This window comes from Vitis vinifera, chromosome 7 (genome assembly GCF_030704535.1).
Source record: "Vitis vinifera cultivar Pinot Noir 40024 chromosome 7, ASM3070453v1".
Taxonomy (NCBI): domain Eukaryota; kingdom Viridiplantae; phylum Streptophyta; class Magnoliopsida; order Vitales; family Vitaceae; genus Vitis; species Vitis vinifera.
In genome coordinates, this window is record NC_081811.1 from 23,006,584 (window position 1) to 23,026,599 (window position 20,016).

Sequence of the window (20,016 nt, forward strand, 5' to 3'; positions counted from 1 at the left end):
TAATTGAAATTTAGCCAAAAAGCTTATAAATAATCTATGATCATTCTGGGAACTCAATGTGTTTAACAATCTATTGAAAAAAAAGTAACGGATAATAAAAATACACTTTCAAATACTTATGCCAAATTTATCATATTTGACATAAATATTATGTGCAAGTTTGAATATACTTTTTATTTTCTGCATTTAGATAAAAACCTAATTATAATTTTTATATAAGATGCATTTACTCTTCTCTTTTGAAGTTTATATTGAAAAAAATAATGATTTTAAAAATTATTTTAAATAAAAAAATAAAAAATATTGATTTTTAAAAATTAAATATATACTTTTTGTATAAAATATTATACTTTTATATACAATTTTTTTAAAAAAAATAGAAAATATATTCAAATTACAATAAATAACATCATTCATTGTGCTTTGCAATAATCCCATAAGGCCATATACAATCTATGACCCTGCGATCTACATTTTCCCTTTCCTATGAGGCAAAATGCCGGAACCAGTGCATCCAGAGCGTCTGAAAAGCTCTAGAAATCTACATATCCTGTTTTTTCTATCCAATTTTCGTTTGGAATCAGAAATCTTCTTCTGGGTCCTGCACAAAGTGGCTCATATTCAAAATTGGCACGCAACCAAGCCCGGTGCGTTGAGTTATGTAGGGCTGGATTGGGCCTAAGATTCTAGTGAGCCCGGCCCACGTTTCAAACTTGCCGTGTGTCTGCAACTATGGGTCCAATGGTAAACACAGAGCCCACTAAAACGAATGGGCTTGAAACTATTATGGAGAGCATGTTTTAAAATTTAATATTTAAGTTTTTTAAAGAGTTAGATTTAAAATTGAAAATAAAATTTTGAAAAAAAAAAAAATCAGAAATGAAAAAAGAAAAGAAAAAAGGAGGACATTCTAGCAGCAAAAACGGGTGCCGTCAGACTGATCCACCAGCCAGTTTGACTCGGTGAAAAGCATCCACAGCCGGGGCGTCGTAGTAAAATTCAGGCTGGAATTACAGGTGGCCTTTGTAGCGAGTGGTCCACACGCGGGTATGATCAGTGTACGATGGCTCAGAGGGAGGAACAGTACGGCACAGTTTACGAGAGAGCGCGTGGGATACCCATACTTTTGGCTTTAGGTGAAAAATGAGAGGCTAATAATGGGGATATAATTAATGAGGAAGTGAAACGTTATATTCGATTTGACATTGTATTCTACTGCGTCTTCTTCTGATACTGTGCATGTGCAGTGATAATCCATAATGGTAGACACCAGAGTTCCACTGCTCCTCAGTCCTCCCTTCCTTTTTGGCTTTGGCCCTTTTATCTATTTTTATATTTTTAGTTTCTATAATAGAGAAAGAAACAGCTTTGGGTCACATCGTAGGGAGACTCAGTGAATGCAGCTCCTCTGTAGTCTGTAATGCCACTCGTTAGCCGTTACCCTTTAGAGAGAGACCTAGCCAGTGAGTCTACCATGCCCAACTGCAACAGGGTCAGACCCTGATCCTATGAATTATTATATAGCTCCATAGCCTCCAAAATATTTTGGACTTTAGGTATTTGTAAATATGCCTATAAGGTATAAATTAAAACAGAGTTGAGAGGGGAAAATCATAGAGTAAAGAGGCGGGGGCCCAGTCCCCCAGTAAGCTCAAAGGTAGAAGGGGGGAGAGAGGGTAGTGACAGGGACACGCTGTTTCTGGGACGGGACTTGACGACACCACTACTGTCCAAGACTCCAAGCTCAACCTCCGAGGTTTTGTAATTGTCTTTTCGTTTTCTATTTATTATCCAATTCCTACATTAAATTCTCTCTCATTACTACTATTCTTTATTGGAACAAATTTTCGGAAGATTCTATGCTATTTGGTAACGTCCAACCTTCAATAAATCCGAAATTTTAATATAATAATTACGTTTATAAAATAACGTCATCAAATCATATTATGTATGTGACTCGATTGATCTCGCTTGTTTAATATCTATATCTATGATAACACATTCCACACATCTATTGCAAATCTTATCATGTGGTTTGGGTCATTTCAACCCGTGTATTGGAGTCTATCAAAGATATGCAGGGAAATTGTGAGAGAAGATAATATTCCGATATATACGCATACCATATGTTGGCTATTAGTTAAGCCACTTAAGCGTTTGGAGGGATTCTGAAAGATTTGGATATAAATTTGGAGACTGCCCAGTGATGCACCGGACGAGCCCACGCTTTTGTACGCCCTCACCTTTGTGTGAAAATGAGTAAGGGACGTATCCATTGTCCTTATGGGTAGCTCCATACTTACTGCCAAACAAAAAATGGAAGCTCCACCGGCCGGTGGGACTTCTTTATTTCTGCCGATAGAGATGTTGACCTTTAACTTAGACAATCACGTGAGAATAGTGAAGATCCTCTTGTATGCCTTTTGTCGAACACTTCACAATCACCTCTTCTTCTGAGTTTACCCCAGGCGGAGAGATTGGCACTTACAATTACCCTTTCCTCATATCTCATAGTACTTTATTGTCAAACGATGAGAACATTATTGTTCTATTCGCAAGAATATAACATTATTAAACTTATTGCATTCAAATGTATATCCAAATTTGATTCGCTTTCTTCTGTAAATAAAGGATCTTGGTTGGAGGGGAAATAATTTCTACTGGGTCCGTTGTTGATAAAGCAAGTGTGGAAGAAAAATTCCACTAAATAAGTCTCTTTAGTGAGACATTATAAAAGGGTTAAAGTTGCCATACTCATTCACCTAAGCTACTTTTTTTTATACCCTAATCATTTCACTTCATCCACCAGCTTGGTCGGAATGTAATCTTTTTTGAAATCTCCATGGAATTGCTATTTTCACATCTTAATCTGCTGCAGTCACTCAGTGGTGAAATCATGGCAACATTGATGGGTGGGTATATGTATGAACATTTCAATAGTTTGACTACTCATATATATATATATAAAAAATTTCTCAAACTCAAAAGGAAGCTCACATGAGTGAAGAAAATTTAAAAGGTTAAGTAGCATTTCATCATAGCTGGTGGGATTTCATCATAGCAAACATGTGGACGACATCGCTTTTAGAAAGAAGAACAAAAGTATGCCATTGATCATCTGGGAAAAAGAGATAGACTATCATAAGATAAGACTTTATATAAAGCCCGCCACTAAACTTTCACATTAACCCTTAGCCATTTATTCTTGACGTGGATGGCTACTAAGACACTGATCATACCTTCTGGGTTACACTCATAATTCTTTACATTGAGGGAAATGATATAGCTTCAAAAGTTCTGCTACAACAGCATATTTTACCAGGAAAAAGGAATATTTTTCCAGTTGTATTATTTCAATACAAAGCGAGCTTAGCTTAGCCGATCTTCTTTCATATTTAAGCAATAAGAGGTTACATGTAGTGTATCTGAGAAGGAAGGGAGAAAAGTCCACTTTTCAATCATAAAAGGGTTGTTGTCTAACATAACGAAACTGAAAAAGAATGGAAGAGAGGTAGGGGTAGAGCCCTATGGATCAGTGGTAAAAATCTGGCACTATTAAATACACAGACGTGAACGTTCTAGGATACAGAGCTGGCGAAAAGCTTAGTGAGGTTGGTTGCAAAGCTTATCTGATTATGTGGCTTTTTTTATGTCTCAATTGGGGTCAGGGCTAGCAAAGTCAAAATGGGAAGAGCAGTGTCACCCTGACCCCACCCTTGACCTCTCTCTCCCTCCGTTAACTACCATTTTCACGAGCATCCAAAGATATTCTGCATTTGAACCTTTCGAGGTTTGTCCCTCTCGCTGTATTCCTTTCGCTCTCTGTCCTGTGTGGTAAAGATAAAAGGGGGGTGTTGGATTCGTTAAAGTTTTCAAGTTTCAACCTCCAACAAGAACAAAGAGAAGCTAGCTAGCACAGAAGAATATGGACATTCGAGCGAGGAGATCAAGCAGAGAAATCAGTCCAGACAGGGCCAAAGTGTGTTTGCAGCCCAGAGCCAAACCCTTCAGGAAAGTTCAAGTTGTGTATTACCTCTCCAGAAATGGACAGCTTGAGCATCCCCACTATATGGAGGTCACCCACTTGGCCAATCAGCAGCTTCGTTTGAAAGGTAAATCGAATAATGGCCTTCGGCTTTGCTTATATCATTTGATTGATTCTTGTCTTATTAATTTCCCCGTTTATGATGTTATCGATATAGATGTGATGGAACGGCTCACTGTTCTCCGAGGTAAAGGCATGCCTTCTCTCTATTCCTGGTCTTGCAAAAGGTAAGTTCTTCGACTCATCTTCTCACATGCATTTAGTTTTTCTTCCTTCAAACAATTGGGGTAATAGTGTTTGATATTAGGAGCTACAAGAACGGGTATGTGTGGAATGACTTAGCAGAGAACGACATCATCTACCCGGCAGAAGGAGCTGAGTACGTACTAAAAGGCTCTGAACTGATTGAAGGCTGTACAGGTAGACTCTCCACCACCCTCTATTACACAACATGTTTAGCACAACCCCACCTTGTGTTTGCTGCTTTTATCTTCCCTCATCTTTTCATCGGGACCATTCCTTGTCACAGACAAATTCCAGCAGCTTCATGTGAGCAACAGAGTGCAGCACATTCCGGAATCTAACTTCCACCCTAAACGCATTCCACTCCCCCGGCGGAGCCGACACAGAGAGCCAGTAGAAGTGGAGAACATGAGAGATGAAGAGCACGATTACCAGGAAGAAGAGGAGGAGGAAGATGAAGAGAAGACAAGCTACACCAGCTCCAACACCTCCCGCTCGCGCTGCTCAAGAGGAGTCTCTACCGACGAAATTGAAGCAACCCAGAAAAACTCCAACCCTACTGAGTTAACGCTAGAGGACGGGTCACCCCCATCCACATCCTCCACAGTCTCTGACAAAGCAAACGAGAGCAACTCCAATTCTAAACGATTTGAAGACGGCGACCCAGTTGACTCCGTCTTTGCTGAGCCAGTACTAAGTCGCAACTCGGTTCTGCTCCAGCTCATTGCATGCGGTAGCATGGTCTCTGGTAAACCGAAGAATGGTACGAGTCTGAAGCGAAGCTCAGCAAACATTCCTGTGAAGAACACCAATCTCCATAAAGGGGTTCTCTGCAAAACTGCGGCGAAGGTGGCGGAAGAAGACATGATCAATTACATTTCAGAGAACCCACGATTTGGAAACCTTCAATCGGAAGAGAAGGAGTACTTCAGTGGGAGTATCGTCGAGTCCATGACCGAGGACCGAGTTTCCATCCAGCCAGTGCTCAAGAAATCATCTTCTTACAACGAAGAAAGGTCAGTGACTCAATTCCCCAACATTTTTTGTCATAATCTATAACACTACTTGAATGATAATTATAGTGTGCTCTATTCAAAACATTTTAAAATTTTTGTCATTAATTCACCAGAAATTTCTCCCCTAAATTGATCTGTCCACAATACAATCAATCGTTGCCCAAATTTTGCATAGCTTTTTGACAATGTGCACGGTCTGATTTAAAATATCAGACTTATTGCAAGGCACCAGCCTGAAATAATTTTTTTCAAAAATGATTTTGTCATCATTCGATATGGGGCATAAATTAGTAAATGATTGTTTTGGCGACAGAATTAGACAGTTTCTTTCTTTAGGAAATCAAAACAAATAATGAAATAACAATTAAAATCTTGCTAGGTGTGTGTATATGTATTTTGTTTGTATTACCATTTTGTGGCAAACTTGGACCAAACTACTTTGTTATGTACTTTGAAATGGTCAGGAGCTCCAAGGCTGGGTTGGGAGAGGCAGTGGAGGAGGTGGAAGAGAAGAAAGAGAAGACAGTGAAAGGGAAATGCATTCCCAGAAAGAAATTTTCTGGTACTTGTTCTTCGAAACAAAGCAAAAAATGAGAAGGGTGTCCCACTAAATGGAGCCGTTGGAGCAGTAATTAGAGGGATTCTATCTCATTAGGATGTTTATTTATAGTTTGACCGTGATGATGATGATGGGTGTTGTGATGTGGAAAGTTGGAAAAAAAAAAAAAAAGTGGTAAAATCTTGTGATGTTGAAATTGGAAGAATGGTGTGATTCTCTTTGTCCTCTGTTTGAGACTTTAGTTTCAGAAATCATATGAGGAATCACTACTATTTGTCTCTCACTACTTTAATCATACATTTATGATCTTCATTATTGAACTCAAGATCACTTGCAAGTTGCAAGTTGCTACTACCCTCTGTTGCCTTTGCTTGCGGTGTCGAATGGGCTTGGTTTTAGGAAGCCCAAGCCCCTTGTATTTTGGTCTAACCAACCCATTTTAACATCCATGAGCATTGTATCTGCTTGACCCATCAATCATTTATCCATCTATTATCTATATATATATATATATGAAAGCTCAATAGGCCTTTATGAGTTGTTTGATTGTAATTATAATTAAAATGTTTTTATTTATATAATTTGGTTAATAGTGTTTCCATTCATTTTTCAAAAATTTTAAGTCGCTTAATATTTAAAAATGATTTTCAAAACTTTATCAAACACTTCATTTTCTATGAGAAAGCGCTTTAAAAATATTAGGCGACCATGGATTTGAGCATGATTCAATCTACGAGACTAGATAGCTTTTAGCCTAACTAATGTTTACTTTTAGTCACTCTAATGTTAGTGAGATTCTCCTGAACACTACAGTGTGACATTTGGAACTATATATATGTATAGGTGAAATGCCTTGGAAGAGGAGCAATAACCATCATTAATGGAGCTACATCAATTAAATGATGGGCATAATCCTATACTAGGTGGGATGCCGCTCCCATTGTAGTACATGTCTCCTTAGCTTGTCGCTTGGTTTGTAATTCAAATGAAGGTCAGACTACCTTTCCTTACTCAACTCACATAACGAAGAGCACTAGGTGAAAAAAAGAAAGGGCAGTTGGAGGATCCAAGCACCAATCAAGCACTTGGCTTGCCACACTCGCAAATAATTTGGGCAGGACATGAAGGACGAAGACTCTTAGGCACAATGGTCATATACTTATGGAATAGTAGCATTGTTAGGAATACCTCTACCTGGCATTAGAGCACTATTAGGTAGTGTACCGAATATTGCAGCACTGATTGTTACACTTGATATTGATGTATGAACACCTTGGCATCGTAGTATTGTTAGCCATACCTTCTAGAGAAGCTACTCGACTAGTGAGAAAACAACACTTTTCCCATGGGAGGTCTTAGAACATGGAGTGTCTAATGTTTTTGAAGTATTACAAATGTTCATTCTTTCTTTTTGTTGCTTATCGGTATAGAACCATGTATCATTTAATTAAAAATCTTTCAAATTCATGTAATATAAGGTTTTTCTTTATTATTGATTTTGTTTGATCAATAGAGAGCAATGCTTGTTTGACCTTGATTCTTGTGGATTGAAAAAGCAATCATACAAAATAGATCCTCCAATATCTATATATAAACATTGGTTCCTTTATTAATTATGTAGATAAAAAAGCAATAATGGCAATTACAACAAGAGTTGATTTAGAATCTTGGGTTCTTTTACTTCATTGTTATTTACTAATTTTTTATTATTATTTTTATTTCTCTTTTGGGGGAATCATAAGATACACTTTCGTGTATTACCTTAAATCTTTTATACGTTTATCCGCTAATAAATCGTTTCATGATAATTCCATCAATCACTTTATTTTCATTTTTCATGTTAATTTTGATAAAATAATTCTTGACACAAATAAAATATTTGAACTTAAGGCTCAATAAATATATATATATATATATATATATATATATATATATATATATTATAGATTATTATAAATACATATTATTATTATTATTATATAATTAAAATGAGAGGAATGGAAGTGATTGACATGGGAGCTCCTCTCAGGCAATGATAGAGTATAAAATAATAATATACTTGATGAATTAAATACTATGATTTAATAATGAACCATTAGTTGCATTAATAATTATATTTTAAGTGATAATAACATAAGTGTCATCCCTTATGAATTTTGGATTGTTGGATCAAGGAAAACTCAATAAAATTCACAAGTGTCTCAAAGTTAATTTTTTTTTTCCCCTACTAATGTTTTACCTAGTACTAAAAGGGGTCCTTTCCAAAAAAAAATTACTTCACCCAAAGAGGGTCCATAACTGGTTGGTTTTGCAAGAGGTGATCCTCTATAGTTATAAAAGTATCCAAGAGTAGCTAGGGTCTGACTAGCGCTCTAGCAACGGAGTTGACCGAACATATTTAACTTTGAATTTCTCTATTTTTATAAGGCCACTTTTAGGTTTCTCCGTTTGGAAGCCGGATTTGATTTTGACCTTGGTAGCTTTTCGTAAGGACTTGTCAATTTTGATTTATTTATGGCCGAGAAAATGGGGTTGCTTAATTCATCATTTCTATCGAATACATTCTTAGAGTTTCTTCTTTACGCGCATTAAACGCTATGTTTTTCTCCGGTCGGTTCTCCGTTGTAAAGCAATGAGTTAAAACTTGTCTGTCCCTCACAGCATGCAAAGTTTTCAAGTTTTCATTTTATTGGCCGTGTAGTTAGAATTTCGCGGAGCTCTTCCTCCGTTCTCCTTTTCTACCTCTATGTGTTAAGTTTAAACGTTTTGGACTCCCAAGCAAGCAAGCTGTTTTATGAGATTTATGAATTCAACACGAAATTGCACTGGCAATATCCCCGAAACGGCCCATTGCAATGGCAAATTCTTTTGAGAGAATTCCGAGCCTTGTGGCTTGTGCCCTTTGAGCTATTATGAAGTGAGGGGACCCGGTGGGAGTGAAGCTATAGTCTGGAGCCATTCGTGACTGCTTTTGTTGCCCTATTTCACAACTCTTGCCCACACCCATGCCCCATCCAAAAGTACAATAAACAATAAAAAAGGCTAGCTATGGGAATTATGAGGTGGACAGAGTATGAAATCACCTATCATTAAGTCAAGGCCACTGTAAATTACTCTGATCTGGCTCCAGTTGCTCACCCCTTTCCCAAGAGTTTACGCGCTTTGTTAACCGAAGAGGGCAGGGCACATGCTCTGCTTCTATACTAAAATCTAAGATCTCCTCAATGCACGCCATCATTAGTAGAAAATGCCGGATACGATCATTTTTTCCACTCGATCCATTAATATGCTTTCAATTCTCTCTATGTGGGTGCAATTTGCAAAACTTAGTCAAACGTCCCATTTCTTGTCAACTGATCTGCCCTAGGAAATCCAAATTCGCAATGTTCCTCCACCATCACGAAAGCGCTTTCACATGTCTTTTTAAAAATCTCCATGCCCCATCACTCACCCTTTGAGAAAATTGGATTCCAAAGCCTATCTTCTTCATGTAAAAATGACAACGAGGATGTTCCAGTTGGCAGTTGCTTCCCATAAAATAAAAAAAAAAAAAATCCACAGGAAGTGAGAGCGGAGCGGAATTAAAGGAAAGACAAATGGATCCCACCGATCCGAAATTGATGTTGAGGAGGCAGGCTTGAGAGAGAGAAAGGGAAAGTGGCGCAGTACGCGGTTTGTAAGTTTCAATGAGAAGGTGGGACCATGTCATGTGGCCACACCGACACATGATGGGTGCCAGCTCATTCACACTCTGCTACTGCTAACACCCTACCCCTAATCCCTATATATCAATTTCATTTTCCTTTCTTTCTTTTTCTCATATTTATAACGTTCATTCACTCTAATCTCTCTCCGCTACTGCTCTGTAACCAACTAACAAGATGGCTAAGCTGTTGATGTCCATTGCTCTCTGTCTCCTCCTCGTGTACGTTAGCGAGGCCCGCCCTATGCGGAAACCCTTCGTCCTCCATGGCCGCGTCTACTGCGACACTTGCCGCGCTGGATTCGAGACCTCCGCAACCACTTACATCGCCGGTAACGCCTTCTTGCTTTTAGCTTTTATATAATCGTTCAGAAACATGGTGTCTCAAAGTATTTGTTATTGTGCATGGATCTGGACCATTTGATTGGTGGATCATCCTTGGAGGGTTTTTCCCCCAATTTGGTGGCCAGATCTGATGATTGTGGCGATGGTTTTCACCAGTTTTTGTTGACTATATCCTATCAACGGCATAGATCTATGAGTTTTTGCGTACAAATGTTCTTAACCGTCTGCATTGGACAACGAAGATTCCTTATTTTTCTTCTGCTCTACTACATCTATTTTATTATTATTAGCATAACTATCCTTATTTTGTTAATTGTTATTTCTTCTGCTTTTGCTAGTACTGCAGCCGTTTTATTATTATCATCAGTCATAGGCTTTATTGTTGTTATGGTAATGCAAAAAGACAAACACAATGGGTCCCCCATAGGGTTCTGGTGCAATCACTCTGGCTCTACTGCCAGCATGTTGAGGCTTAGGGTTCATGGTCTACTCCATATGGAGGTGTGAAAAATCATGTGATGTGTAGCATGTGATGGCTATTATTAGCCTCATCATGTGAATTGTCAAGGTTCACGCGGATCATATGGAGGTGTGGTTGCTTCCTCATTAAAGAATTCTTTTGGATTTTGATTTTGGAGTCTACAACAGAAGCAATCACAACCCAACACAGAATACTCCTTTTATACTGCCATTGCAGATGATTGCTTAAGAGCATCAAGAATGACTTGCAAGTTGTATCCATGTATCAGTTTATTATATTTTTGTTTGTGTGGGATTGGGCTTCAACAATTTGTAGTAAATTGGTAATTTTTGTTTTTTCCAATCTTATCAAATCCAAAATTGTTTTATCTCTTCAAATGATTCAGTGTTATTCCCCGTTCCAAAAGATATTATTTCAGATATTTCAATGTCAAATTATGTGCTTGGGCAGGTGCAAGAGTTAGAATTGAGTGCAAAGACAGGAACAGCTTACAGCTTGTTTACAGCGTTGAGGGGGTGACTGACTCAACTGGAACATACAAGTTCTCAATTGCAGATGATCATGGGGACCAAATGTGTGATGCTGTTCTAGTGAAGAGCCCACAGCCTGACTGTGCAAAAGTAGATGCAGGACGCGATCGCTCCCGTCTTAGCCTCACCCGCAGCAATGGTCTTGTTTCTGATACTCGTTTTGCAAATGCCATGGGATTCATGAAGGATGAGCCTGCTTCTGGCTGCACCCAACTGCTCAAGCAATACCAGGAATCTGATGACTAAAATACCTTATTGTCAATTCTTTTGTCTACATCTTAAGTATTATTTATATTTTGATTAATGATGCTTTCAGCTTCTATATTCCCTTCTTATTGGGCTGGATGATGGTTTTATGACACCCTGCTTTAGAAGTAATATATTCTGTTCATCATATGTAGTTGGCCATGGACCTGTGGCTTCCAAATTATAGCTTATTGATTGATTGCCATCTGTGAAGTTTCTAGCTGACGGATTCTGAATATATTGTTGGTAATACAATCAGCTTTCACCCAAAACCTCTTCATGAGCTGCAGCCATTAAAGGTATTAATATAGTAAATATGATGATTACTTCTTACTTAAGAAACCGGGCAGAGGTAAGGAGTGAGTTCATCGTCTCCCTTCAAATTGTGATAATTAGTCAAACGGATTTCAAATAGATGGAGCACATCAACTTCAAATCTCATGTGAAGTTGATTGACTTCATCTTTGATTCTATTATTAATGATATAAAATTAAACTTGAGGGGTAGTTCGGTCTGGTCTTGAGTTTGCTTTTTAATGGTCACCAGTTCGAGTCCCTTCAGGCTTATTAGAGACTTATCCGATCATTATTATTCAATAGGCTTTGAAGGGAATTTCGGTCGATTTATTAGTAAAAGAACTTTATGTGAGAGTCGAAGACTCCAAAGGGAGAGTTGAGAAATTTTTTGATAGGGGATCAAAATGTTTTTCCTTGGAGATGAAAAATTCGATCGTCGGGTTTTATCAATTTGCAAATTTTTTCTCAATTAGTTAAAATAATGAAATTAGTTGACATTACGATGATACTAGGTAGCATAGATATAATTATATATAATTATGAGAGAAGTTGATCATTGAAATGATAATCGATACTCAGAAGTACAAGATATCAATTCACACTCATGAAAAAAAATTGTATCATTTTACTATACTTTTCTTCTGCCATATTATTAATTGACTTCAAAATCTTGGGTTGCAAAATCATTTATGGAATTCACAATGCTGTAAGTAGGAAGGTCAGGCCCTTTTGCGTGGCATGAGGCCTGGCCTTCGATAGAAACAACCCATCATACCATCTACCACCTCACAAAAAGACATCGAAAATAAAAAGGAATAAAAGATTTACAAATTGAAAATCATTTAATAAAACAAAATTGCAAAATTTCCAATAATAAATAAATATTAACATTAAACCCATGATGGAATCAGCATCATCTTGCTATACCTCCTTGATAATTTATAAGGGTGAATATCAAGAAGATTAAAAAATAACATATCAATCAACTTAATTAACAGAATAAACTCTAATTAAGATATTAGTTAAAACAAGCAAACAACTGCACAAGTTTGTACAATCCAAACTCAATAACCGTATCCGACATCTACATAATTCTGAGGATAATGTCCAAACGAACCGTGCCGGCTGGCAAATTTTTGTAAATTATTCTATTTTTAAAAAAAAGGAAAAGAAAAAGGAAATGGTATATTATGAGAAAAGGAAGAGGGATGAGTAACGGGCAGCGAAGGTGAACTGGGGACTTAACGGTCTATCCACCTACAATCCCAAAATCCTCCGACAGAAATGGCGGGAAAATCTGATCCCTCCTCGGAACGGAACACAAAAATTATAATACCACCCCCCTAGCAAAAATAAACAAGGAGAAAGGACAAAAATAATAACTGGCCAAAAAATTCATGAACCATGAGAAACTGAGAAAAGTTTCTCTCTTTAGCCACCCTTGACAACCGGAGGGACGTCGATCGGCGGTCATATTCCGGCGGAATCTGAACTATATTACTCTGAATTAATGATTGAATGTCGTCACTGATACGGCTTTCGGAATCAGATACCACCTCCGATATGACCAAAACCGCCACCCCTGACAATTCTGTCACGAATGATAAGAAAAAGAAGGTATTATTATAATTATATCAATCTACTTTTTTTTTTTTCTCTTTTTCTTGAATCGCCGTCATTAATAATTCGAATGTACACCTTTTAATTATTGTTTTTGTCTTTGGGGTTATGTTTTGGACGTAGTCCATCCTTCCAAAGATCTTCACTTCCAAGAAGAATGGGAGACAAAACTTGGATGATGACATTTTCGAATCAGATGGAGTTGTTCTAGGTCTGTCTCTCTGACCCATGGATGCCTTATATCGCCATCTTGGGTTTTGTTTTGATAATTTTGTTCTTATTTTCTCTCTGGTTGACAGATTTGGAAAGGAAAATTATTTCATCAAGGAGGAAACCTTTCAAGGAGACGTCCCATGTCATAAGAAAAATTTTCTCTGGTGAGTTATGTTAATGCATTATTTCTATGGCCTGTATCATATATATGTATATAAAATTATATATTGTGAGTCAGCTCTTACTCAATTCAACGGACTGGTGATGGGTGTGCAGGCTAAGATCATCCTTTTCATCTCCTCTGTTCTTGTATAATTTTGGTAGTTTACCTAACTAAAACTCTTCTTTGATTATTGGCCATAGACAAGAAAAAAAAAGGGAGAAAAATAGATTTGGAGAAAGAAAATCTGCATGTTTGATGTTGACCCTTAATGCATTACCCTTTATAATATGTAAATTTGAAAGTTTAGAAGATGGGGAAATAAAACCATGGTTTTGATTTCTTATCCAACGCGCAGAAAGAGAGACTAGTCCAGGGATTGAAGGGCTAAACCTATCCAACTTCGATTCTCCCATGGCACCACCCACTGAATTTCAAGATGTCCGGTATTAATTCCCATAGTTTTCCTCTTTGTGAACATTTTCATTTTGTATCGCATTTGATTGGCCTTATGTTGTCTTACAGTGTGAAAATGTGATTGAGGTTGCAGGGTATTTGTGGCAACATGGAATGTAGGAGGAAAGACTCCCAACGCTGGCCTCAACCTTGAGGATTTTTTGCAGATGGAGGGTTCTGCAGACATATATGTCTTAGGGTATGGTATCCATTATTTCTTCTTCTTCAACCTTCTTCTCATGAAAACTTGTTATAAAGCTGCAACAAGATGCAATGTTTGTCTATCAAACATCTTGTGCAAGAGATTAGGACCATATGATTCGGAGAAAAGCTAGATGAGGTTGCTCAGTTCGAAACAAAACCATCGTCTAATTGTGAAGTAATATGGATCAATTCAGTTCTTGTCTACTAACATTCTTTCACCTTCAGGTTTCAGGAAATTGTTCCCCTGAGTGCAGGAAATGTCCTGGTGATTGAAGACAATGAGCCTGCTGCAAAATGGCTTGCTCTTATATGCCAAGCACTTAATAGTCCACAGTATGACCCTGATACGACCGATGGTTCAAGACTATCAAACTACTCAAAGGACTCAAAAACCCAGGGCGGCAGTCATCACTTCTTTCAGAAGCCTTCACTGAAGGTCCTTAGTAGGAACTTCAGGGCAGACACTCGGCTGCTCAAAACCTGCAATTGCCCTTTGGAGACAAGGGCCTCAGATAGGAGGAGGCCAAAAAAGCTCAGGGAACGTATAAATAAATTTGACTCTGCTTCTGCTGACGACTTTCTCTCAGCTGCTGATATACCCTCTTATCCTTCTTCACCTTGCTCCACGGGATACAGCCTTATCACAAGCAAGCAGATGGTGGGTATCTTCCTTTCAGTCTGGGCTCGGGATGAGTTAGTTCAACACATTGGCCACCTCAGAGTTTCATGCATAGGAAGAGGAATCATGGGCTGCCTTGGCAACAAAGTAAGTTCAACCTGTTCAGTCCCATTTGATAGCAATAGAAGTAAATCACATCACCGTATATACGGAGGGTGCTACTACAATTCCCAAACACAGGGGTAGTGACCTCTCTGTTTCATTAGTTTGAAGGGCTGAACCTTAATGATTTGTACTAATTTTAAATTAGCATGGTGGCCTACCGATTTTGAATTAATATGCCTGTTTATATTAATGCGAAGGAGCTTATATTGCAGGGGTGTATATCAGTTAGCATGTCATTGCATCAAACGACGTTTTGCTTCGTATGCAGTCACTTGGCTTCAGGGGAGAAGGAGGGAGATGAGCTGAAGAGGAATGCTGATGTAGCCGAGATCCTAAAGAATACACAATTCCCCAAGATATGCAAGAATATAATTCGTCCAATCCCAGAAAGGATAGTAGATCATGAGTATGTCCTTGCTCACTTAATCATCAGTATAAAAATTTGCTTTCGCTTCCCTGTCTTCTATCTCTCAAACATCTCTCCATATCTATTGTATTGTTTCTGCTCTCATGCTCTTAAAATTGCAGTCGTATAATTTGGCTTGGAGATTTAAATTATCGAGTGGCTCTGAGCTATGAGGAAACAATAATTCTGTTGGAGGATAATGATTGGGACTCCCTTCTACTGAAGGATCAGGTTTGTTGCTTCAACTGAAATTATTTGACGAAGTGAGAGTTCCCAGAGAGTAAAAAAAAAAGAGGGAAAAACCAAAATTTCTGCTCAATGACAGTGAAAAACCTATTAAAACATTGAACTGTCGCAAGTCATTGTAGAGGCCATGAGTGGCAAACCTTTCTTGAAGTTGCTTCCAGGAACTTTCAATACAAAAATGTAGAATGATATATCATGCTTGTTTAAACATTCTAGTTGGAGACCCGGAACCCCTCTTTATTTATGTAACAATGGTTAGTGAATGTCATCTTCCGCAGATAATGGCTAAATAATCCCATAAACTTCAACTCTGGGAACTGTTCATGAGCTGAATAAGAATACCGAATACTTCTATTGTTTATTTTGTACATGACTTGAGTAGCTTGTCTTCAATTGTTGTGTACAGTTGATTGTTGAGAGATTAGCAGGGAGAGTCTTTACCGGTTGGAATGAGGGTCGGATCTTCTTTGCCCCCACTTACAAGTACTCACACAATTCAGACTCATATGCTGGAGAGACGGTCAAATCTAAGAAGAAACGACGAACCCCAGCATGGTACGAATTTGTACCCTTTCTCCCCCTATGTTCTGTCAGAGCGAATTACTAGAGTAGTAGTTTTTGACCAGCTTGGGCTCGAATTTCAGGTGTGACAGGATATTATGGCTTGGCGAGGGCATTGAACAATTATCTTATATTCGAGGAGAGTCAAGATTCTCTGATCACAGACCTGTGTGTGGTGTCTTTTCTGTAGAGGTGGAGATAAGGAGCAAAAGCACAAGATTCAGAAAGGGTTACTCATGTGCTGCTACTAGAATTGAATATCTTGACTGCATACCTCAAAGACACAGCTTCTATGAGTTCTGATTAAAACCAACTTGTATATTTTTAGGGTCTGGCGGAAGAAGCTGCCCAATGTATTATTGCTTAGCCATCAATCTCTCATTTTAGAAGCAAAATAACATGAGATATATTAACTGGTCCAGGAAACTGCATTATATCTGATGATGTAATAAGGCTTTGTTACACAATACAGGTAAATATACTACAAGTAGTTTGCAAACTCCTGCTTAAAAGGAAAAGAAAAGAAATGAAAAGAAGGGACTATGGTAGGAACCCTTTAACTCTTTCGGAAAGTATAGCAGAAGAGGTAAGAAAATGAAGACTTTAGGATAACCGGTGATCTCTTTTTAGCTTTGCTCGTAACGCATATTCCATATAGAAAATAAATTTTCATCAGATAAGGCCTCTTCCGAAAGACTTGCATTAATTTGCATGTTTTCTCTCTGGATCTCAAATGCTGCATCCAGTCCTAAATCTTCAATTTTACCTTCTTCCCAGTAACATGTAGTACTATCCGCCGCCTTGCTGCCACTGACCTCTCCAATTTCATTTACTTGCATGTCATTGCCCTGATCGACCTCGTTTGGCTCCTTACTCCACCATTCAACTTCATTAATATCCATGCTTTTAAGCTCCGTCATTTGTGAATCCATCAATTCATGATCATAGGGGAGGAGATTGCTGACAGTTGAGCCAGAGCCCTCATCATTTATTTCTTCCCTGTCCTTAATTTCCTCTATGCCATAAGTGTAGTGAGACTGGTGGTCGGTCCTCAAGTTCCTGTCTATGAATCCGAACTCTGTTTGGCTCTGCGGACACTCTGCGTTTTGGCAATCGTATAATGTATTTACCGCGGCCTCTCTATCAAACGTACTCTTCCTTTTTTCACTGCAGCGATGTAAGTCGGAGTCTTCGTTTGGAACGAAGATAGATTGTTCTTCCTTTTCTTCTTCTTTGGATGATGAGATTTTGAGACATTTCTCTGTAAGTTTGTTGAGATATTCTTCTTGGTTAACCACCTTAGACCAAGTTGTAGTCTCTTTGGCAGTCATCTTATCTTGCAGGCACTTGGACTGCCTCACTAACCTTCTCATACGATCAAGATTAGGGGACATGTGCTTAATGATTGCAGCCAAAACACTCACCTTCCAAGCCTTTTTAAGGTCATGAGGCTTTCTATAAGGAGGTGGACCCTGCTCTTGGGCGATGCCTTGATCACCCCACCAAAGCTCCTGACCTGTGGGCCACCAAGGAGGGGCTAAACCCTTCTCTAGGGGATACCTTCTTTGTGGAGGAGCACAGTGTTGCATGAATGCTGAAAGAAGAGAACCCAAAGTTGCGTCTTGCAAGTCGTGAAGGAGATGCATACAAGATTCTAAGTCCACACCCTCACTTTCTTCTGGTAGTGGCAAGAGCTCAGAAATGGCCAGCGGAGCATTCTGATCGAACCGGACTTTATCTTTCCACCACTCTCTTAAACTATCGGATGAGCCGGTGACAGGCTTCCCCTTCTCTGGGACAATCCCGTAGACGAAGCCTTGTCCCCTGCACACTTCCATAATTTTCACCATGTACTTAAGAATGGCATCCTGCGCTCTGCACATCTTCTTTCGGCGAGATTGCTCTTGTTTCTCAAGTGTCTCCGACACTTCCTTGCCGTGTTTCTCCTTAAACTTTTGCATGCGCAACCGGTCTTTCCACATCCGCTTCTTGAGCTCTTCATAGCTGAGCTTTTCTTTTTCTTCTTCTTCCTCCTCCTCTACTCCTTCCGCTTCTCCAATTTCTTCACGGGTTTGCACCATGTTTGCTATGAAACTGACCAGTGTATGATAGCAAGTGTATAACAAAACACGGGCCAATAATGTCAGTACCCATACATTAATATGAAGATCAATGGCGGTAAGAGGTATAATTAAAGTACCCGGGAAATTGTAGATAGGGGAAGGAGGAACAATGGGACAAAATAGCGCTTCACGAGGTGAAAGAAAACTTTGGATGTACTAGGAAGAATGCAGTGTGGACTGTGAAATCGGCCCTAGAGGATTGCGGGGGTTGCTTGTGCGTGGTCAGCAGTTGCAGGGATGGGATTTTAGCGGGTGATGCAAGTATGCAACTGAGGCCATCAACATGAGGCAGCTATATCATCATTTGCTGCATGAAGTTGGACACATGGCACAGGGTGATCCTCGGCAACTCACTGCACCAATAATATAATAAGAGCTATAATCCAAGAGTTCTCGCCTCATCTCCCAACTCAAAACTATTTGGAATTTAAGTCTTACACGTCCAACCTTTTCTTAAACGGAGCTCCAGGAAACAAGCCTGAGATTCAGGCCCCCATTGCAAAAGTTTTCCTTGGGTGGGTGAGTTTAAGCAGGAGGCCGGTCGGCATATTCATTGATAAACCCCATCGGCTAGCGTGGAAGTTTCTCGTACATGGATCGGCTTACATCCTCCACATCTAGAACGAACATCTGGTGACACCCTTTCAAAATATCTTCGTCAAAACAGGACACAACACCTTCCCAGCCGTTTGTTTCTTGGCATCATCATCGCAGTCCTTTATGTCTGTCATTGCATTTTCCCTTAAGGTCAATGAGTCCATTTCTAGTGTTAGGTCCTCCTAAAATCGTGTTATTGCTATACGAAATTAAAAGAAATTGCTAGGCATTTAATACCTAAGAAAAGCCTTGGACTATGTACGATTTAAACATCATATGGATTGATAATTCAATATTTCGAAGATGTTTTTTCTCTAAGGTAAAATCTCAAGCTTAGTTGTCTGCATATAATCACTACGTTCATCTCAAGATACTTAGAAAATATTTGATAGTAATTTTACGAAATATTTTTAATATTTATAATACTTAAAAGAAAAAAAAATTTCAAATGTTAAAAAAATTAAAAACATTTTCTAAAATAACTATCAAATATACTCTTCATCACATCTAAGATAAACATTACATTTAAGGGATTTTTTTCCCTCAGGTGCATACTTCCTTTCATGTCATTAAGAAATGATTAAAATATTTTCATTTAATATTTGGTTCTAATTTCTACCATTTTATTAATTTTTGTAATGTCTTTCTTTATTTTTTATAAGTTCATATCACATTTTGTTAGATGTCATGGTTCCATACTATTGGAAGCCAGTTTTCCACCCTAAAATTGTCACATTCTCCACTCTATGGTTGCCACGTAAGTTACAGATAATCCAACATGAGCTGCCGCATGGTTTAGCCATTTTCATGCCAAAACAAGCCAGGCAAAATCTGGGTGCCAGCTTTTCCTTACTTGCAACCAGTTGTCTCCCTTGCTCCAAGCTTCAATTCTCTCCCCTAAGTTGTGGAATTGGTGTGGAAGGGGCTCTATCAAAGGGGGAAAAGCTAGCTGAATATATAGCGTAGAAAGAGAGTGAAGTAGCGTGTAGAAGCAGAAGAGAAACTAAGGAATAAGGAGGAAAAATATAGTCTTCCTCTAGCATAGACGTAATTTTACATTTTTATTTTTAATTTTTAATTTCAAGTTATAATTTTCTTATATTGCTACAATGAGTATTTGATTTTGTGGTTTAAGGTGAGGGTAAGCTTAGGTTTTTCCTAAATCCGAGTTTGGGTAAGTTA

At 38.5% G+C, this 20,016-nt stretch overlaps 4 protein-coding genes across 4 annotated transcripts; 3 read left to right on the top strand and 1 right to left on the bottom strand.

Annotated features, from left to right (window-relative positions):
- The first annotated feature begins 1,082 nt into the window (after positions 1 to 1,082).
- Positions 1,083 to 6,146, top strand: LOC100246420 (protein SOSEKI 2). The gene is made up of 5 exons (XM_002266183.5): positions 1,083 to 4,112; positions 4,203 to 4,272; positions 4,353 to 4,465; positions 4,575 to 5,304; positions 5,769 to 6,146. Exons 1-5 carry the CDS (start codon positions 3,926 to 3,928, stop codon positions 5,896 to 5,898), a joined length of 1,230 nt encoding a protein of 409 aa, XP_002266219.3. The 5' UTR covers positions 1,083 to 3,925; the 3' UTR covers positions 5,899 to 6,146.
- A 2,626-nt stretch (positions 6,147 to 8,772) lies between these two features.
- LOC100244652 (pollen-specific protein C13) lies at positions 8,773 to 11,373 on the top strand. Its single transcript, XM_002268037.5, has 2 exons — positions 8,773 to 9,898; positions 10,843 to 11,373. Exons 1-2 carry the CDS (start codon positions 9,745 to 9,747, stop codon positions 11,166 to 11,168), a joined length of 480 nt encoding a protein of 159 aa, XP_002268073.1. The 5' UTR covers positions 8,773 to 9,744; the 3' UTR covers positions 11,169 to 11,373.
- Positions 11,374 to 11,389: 16 nt separating this feature from the next.
- LOC100853438 (type I inositol polyphosphate 5-phosphatase 5) lies at positions 11,390 to 16,556 on the top strand. The gene is made up of 10 exons (XM_059738456.1): positions 11,390 to 13,081; positions 13,208 to 13,295; positions 13,384 to 13,461; positions 13,816 to 13,903; positions 14,008 to 14,112; positions 14,343 to 14,883; positions 15,114 to 15,307; positions 15,430 to 15,538; positions 15,960 to 16,108; positions 16,198 to 16,556. Exons 1-10 carry the CDS (start codon positions 12,983 to 12,985, stop codon positions 16,415 to 16,417), a joined length of 1,671 nt encoding a protein of 556 aa, XP_059594439.1. The 5' UTR covers positions 11,390 to 12,982; the 3' UTR covers positions 16,418 to 16,556.
- Positions 16,557 to 16,566: 10 nt separating this feature from the next.
- On the bottom strand, positions 16,567 to 18,311 carry LOC100245518 (putative ETHYLENE INSENSITIVE 3-like 4 protein). Its single transcript, XM_002262623.4, has one exon. It carries the CDS (start codon positions 18,193 to 18,195, stop codon positions 16,741 to 16,743), a length of 1,455 nt encoding a protein of 484 aa, XP_002262659.3. The 5' UTR covers positions 18,196 to 18,311; the 3' UTR covers positions 16,567 to 16,740.
- Between the last annotated feature and the right edge of the window lie 1,705 nt (positions 18,312 to 20,016).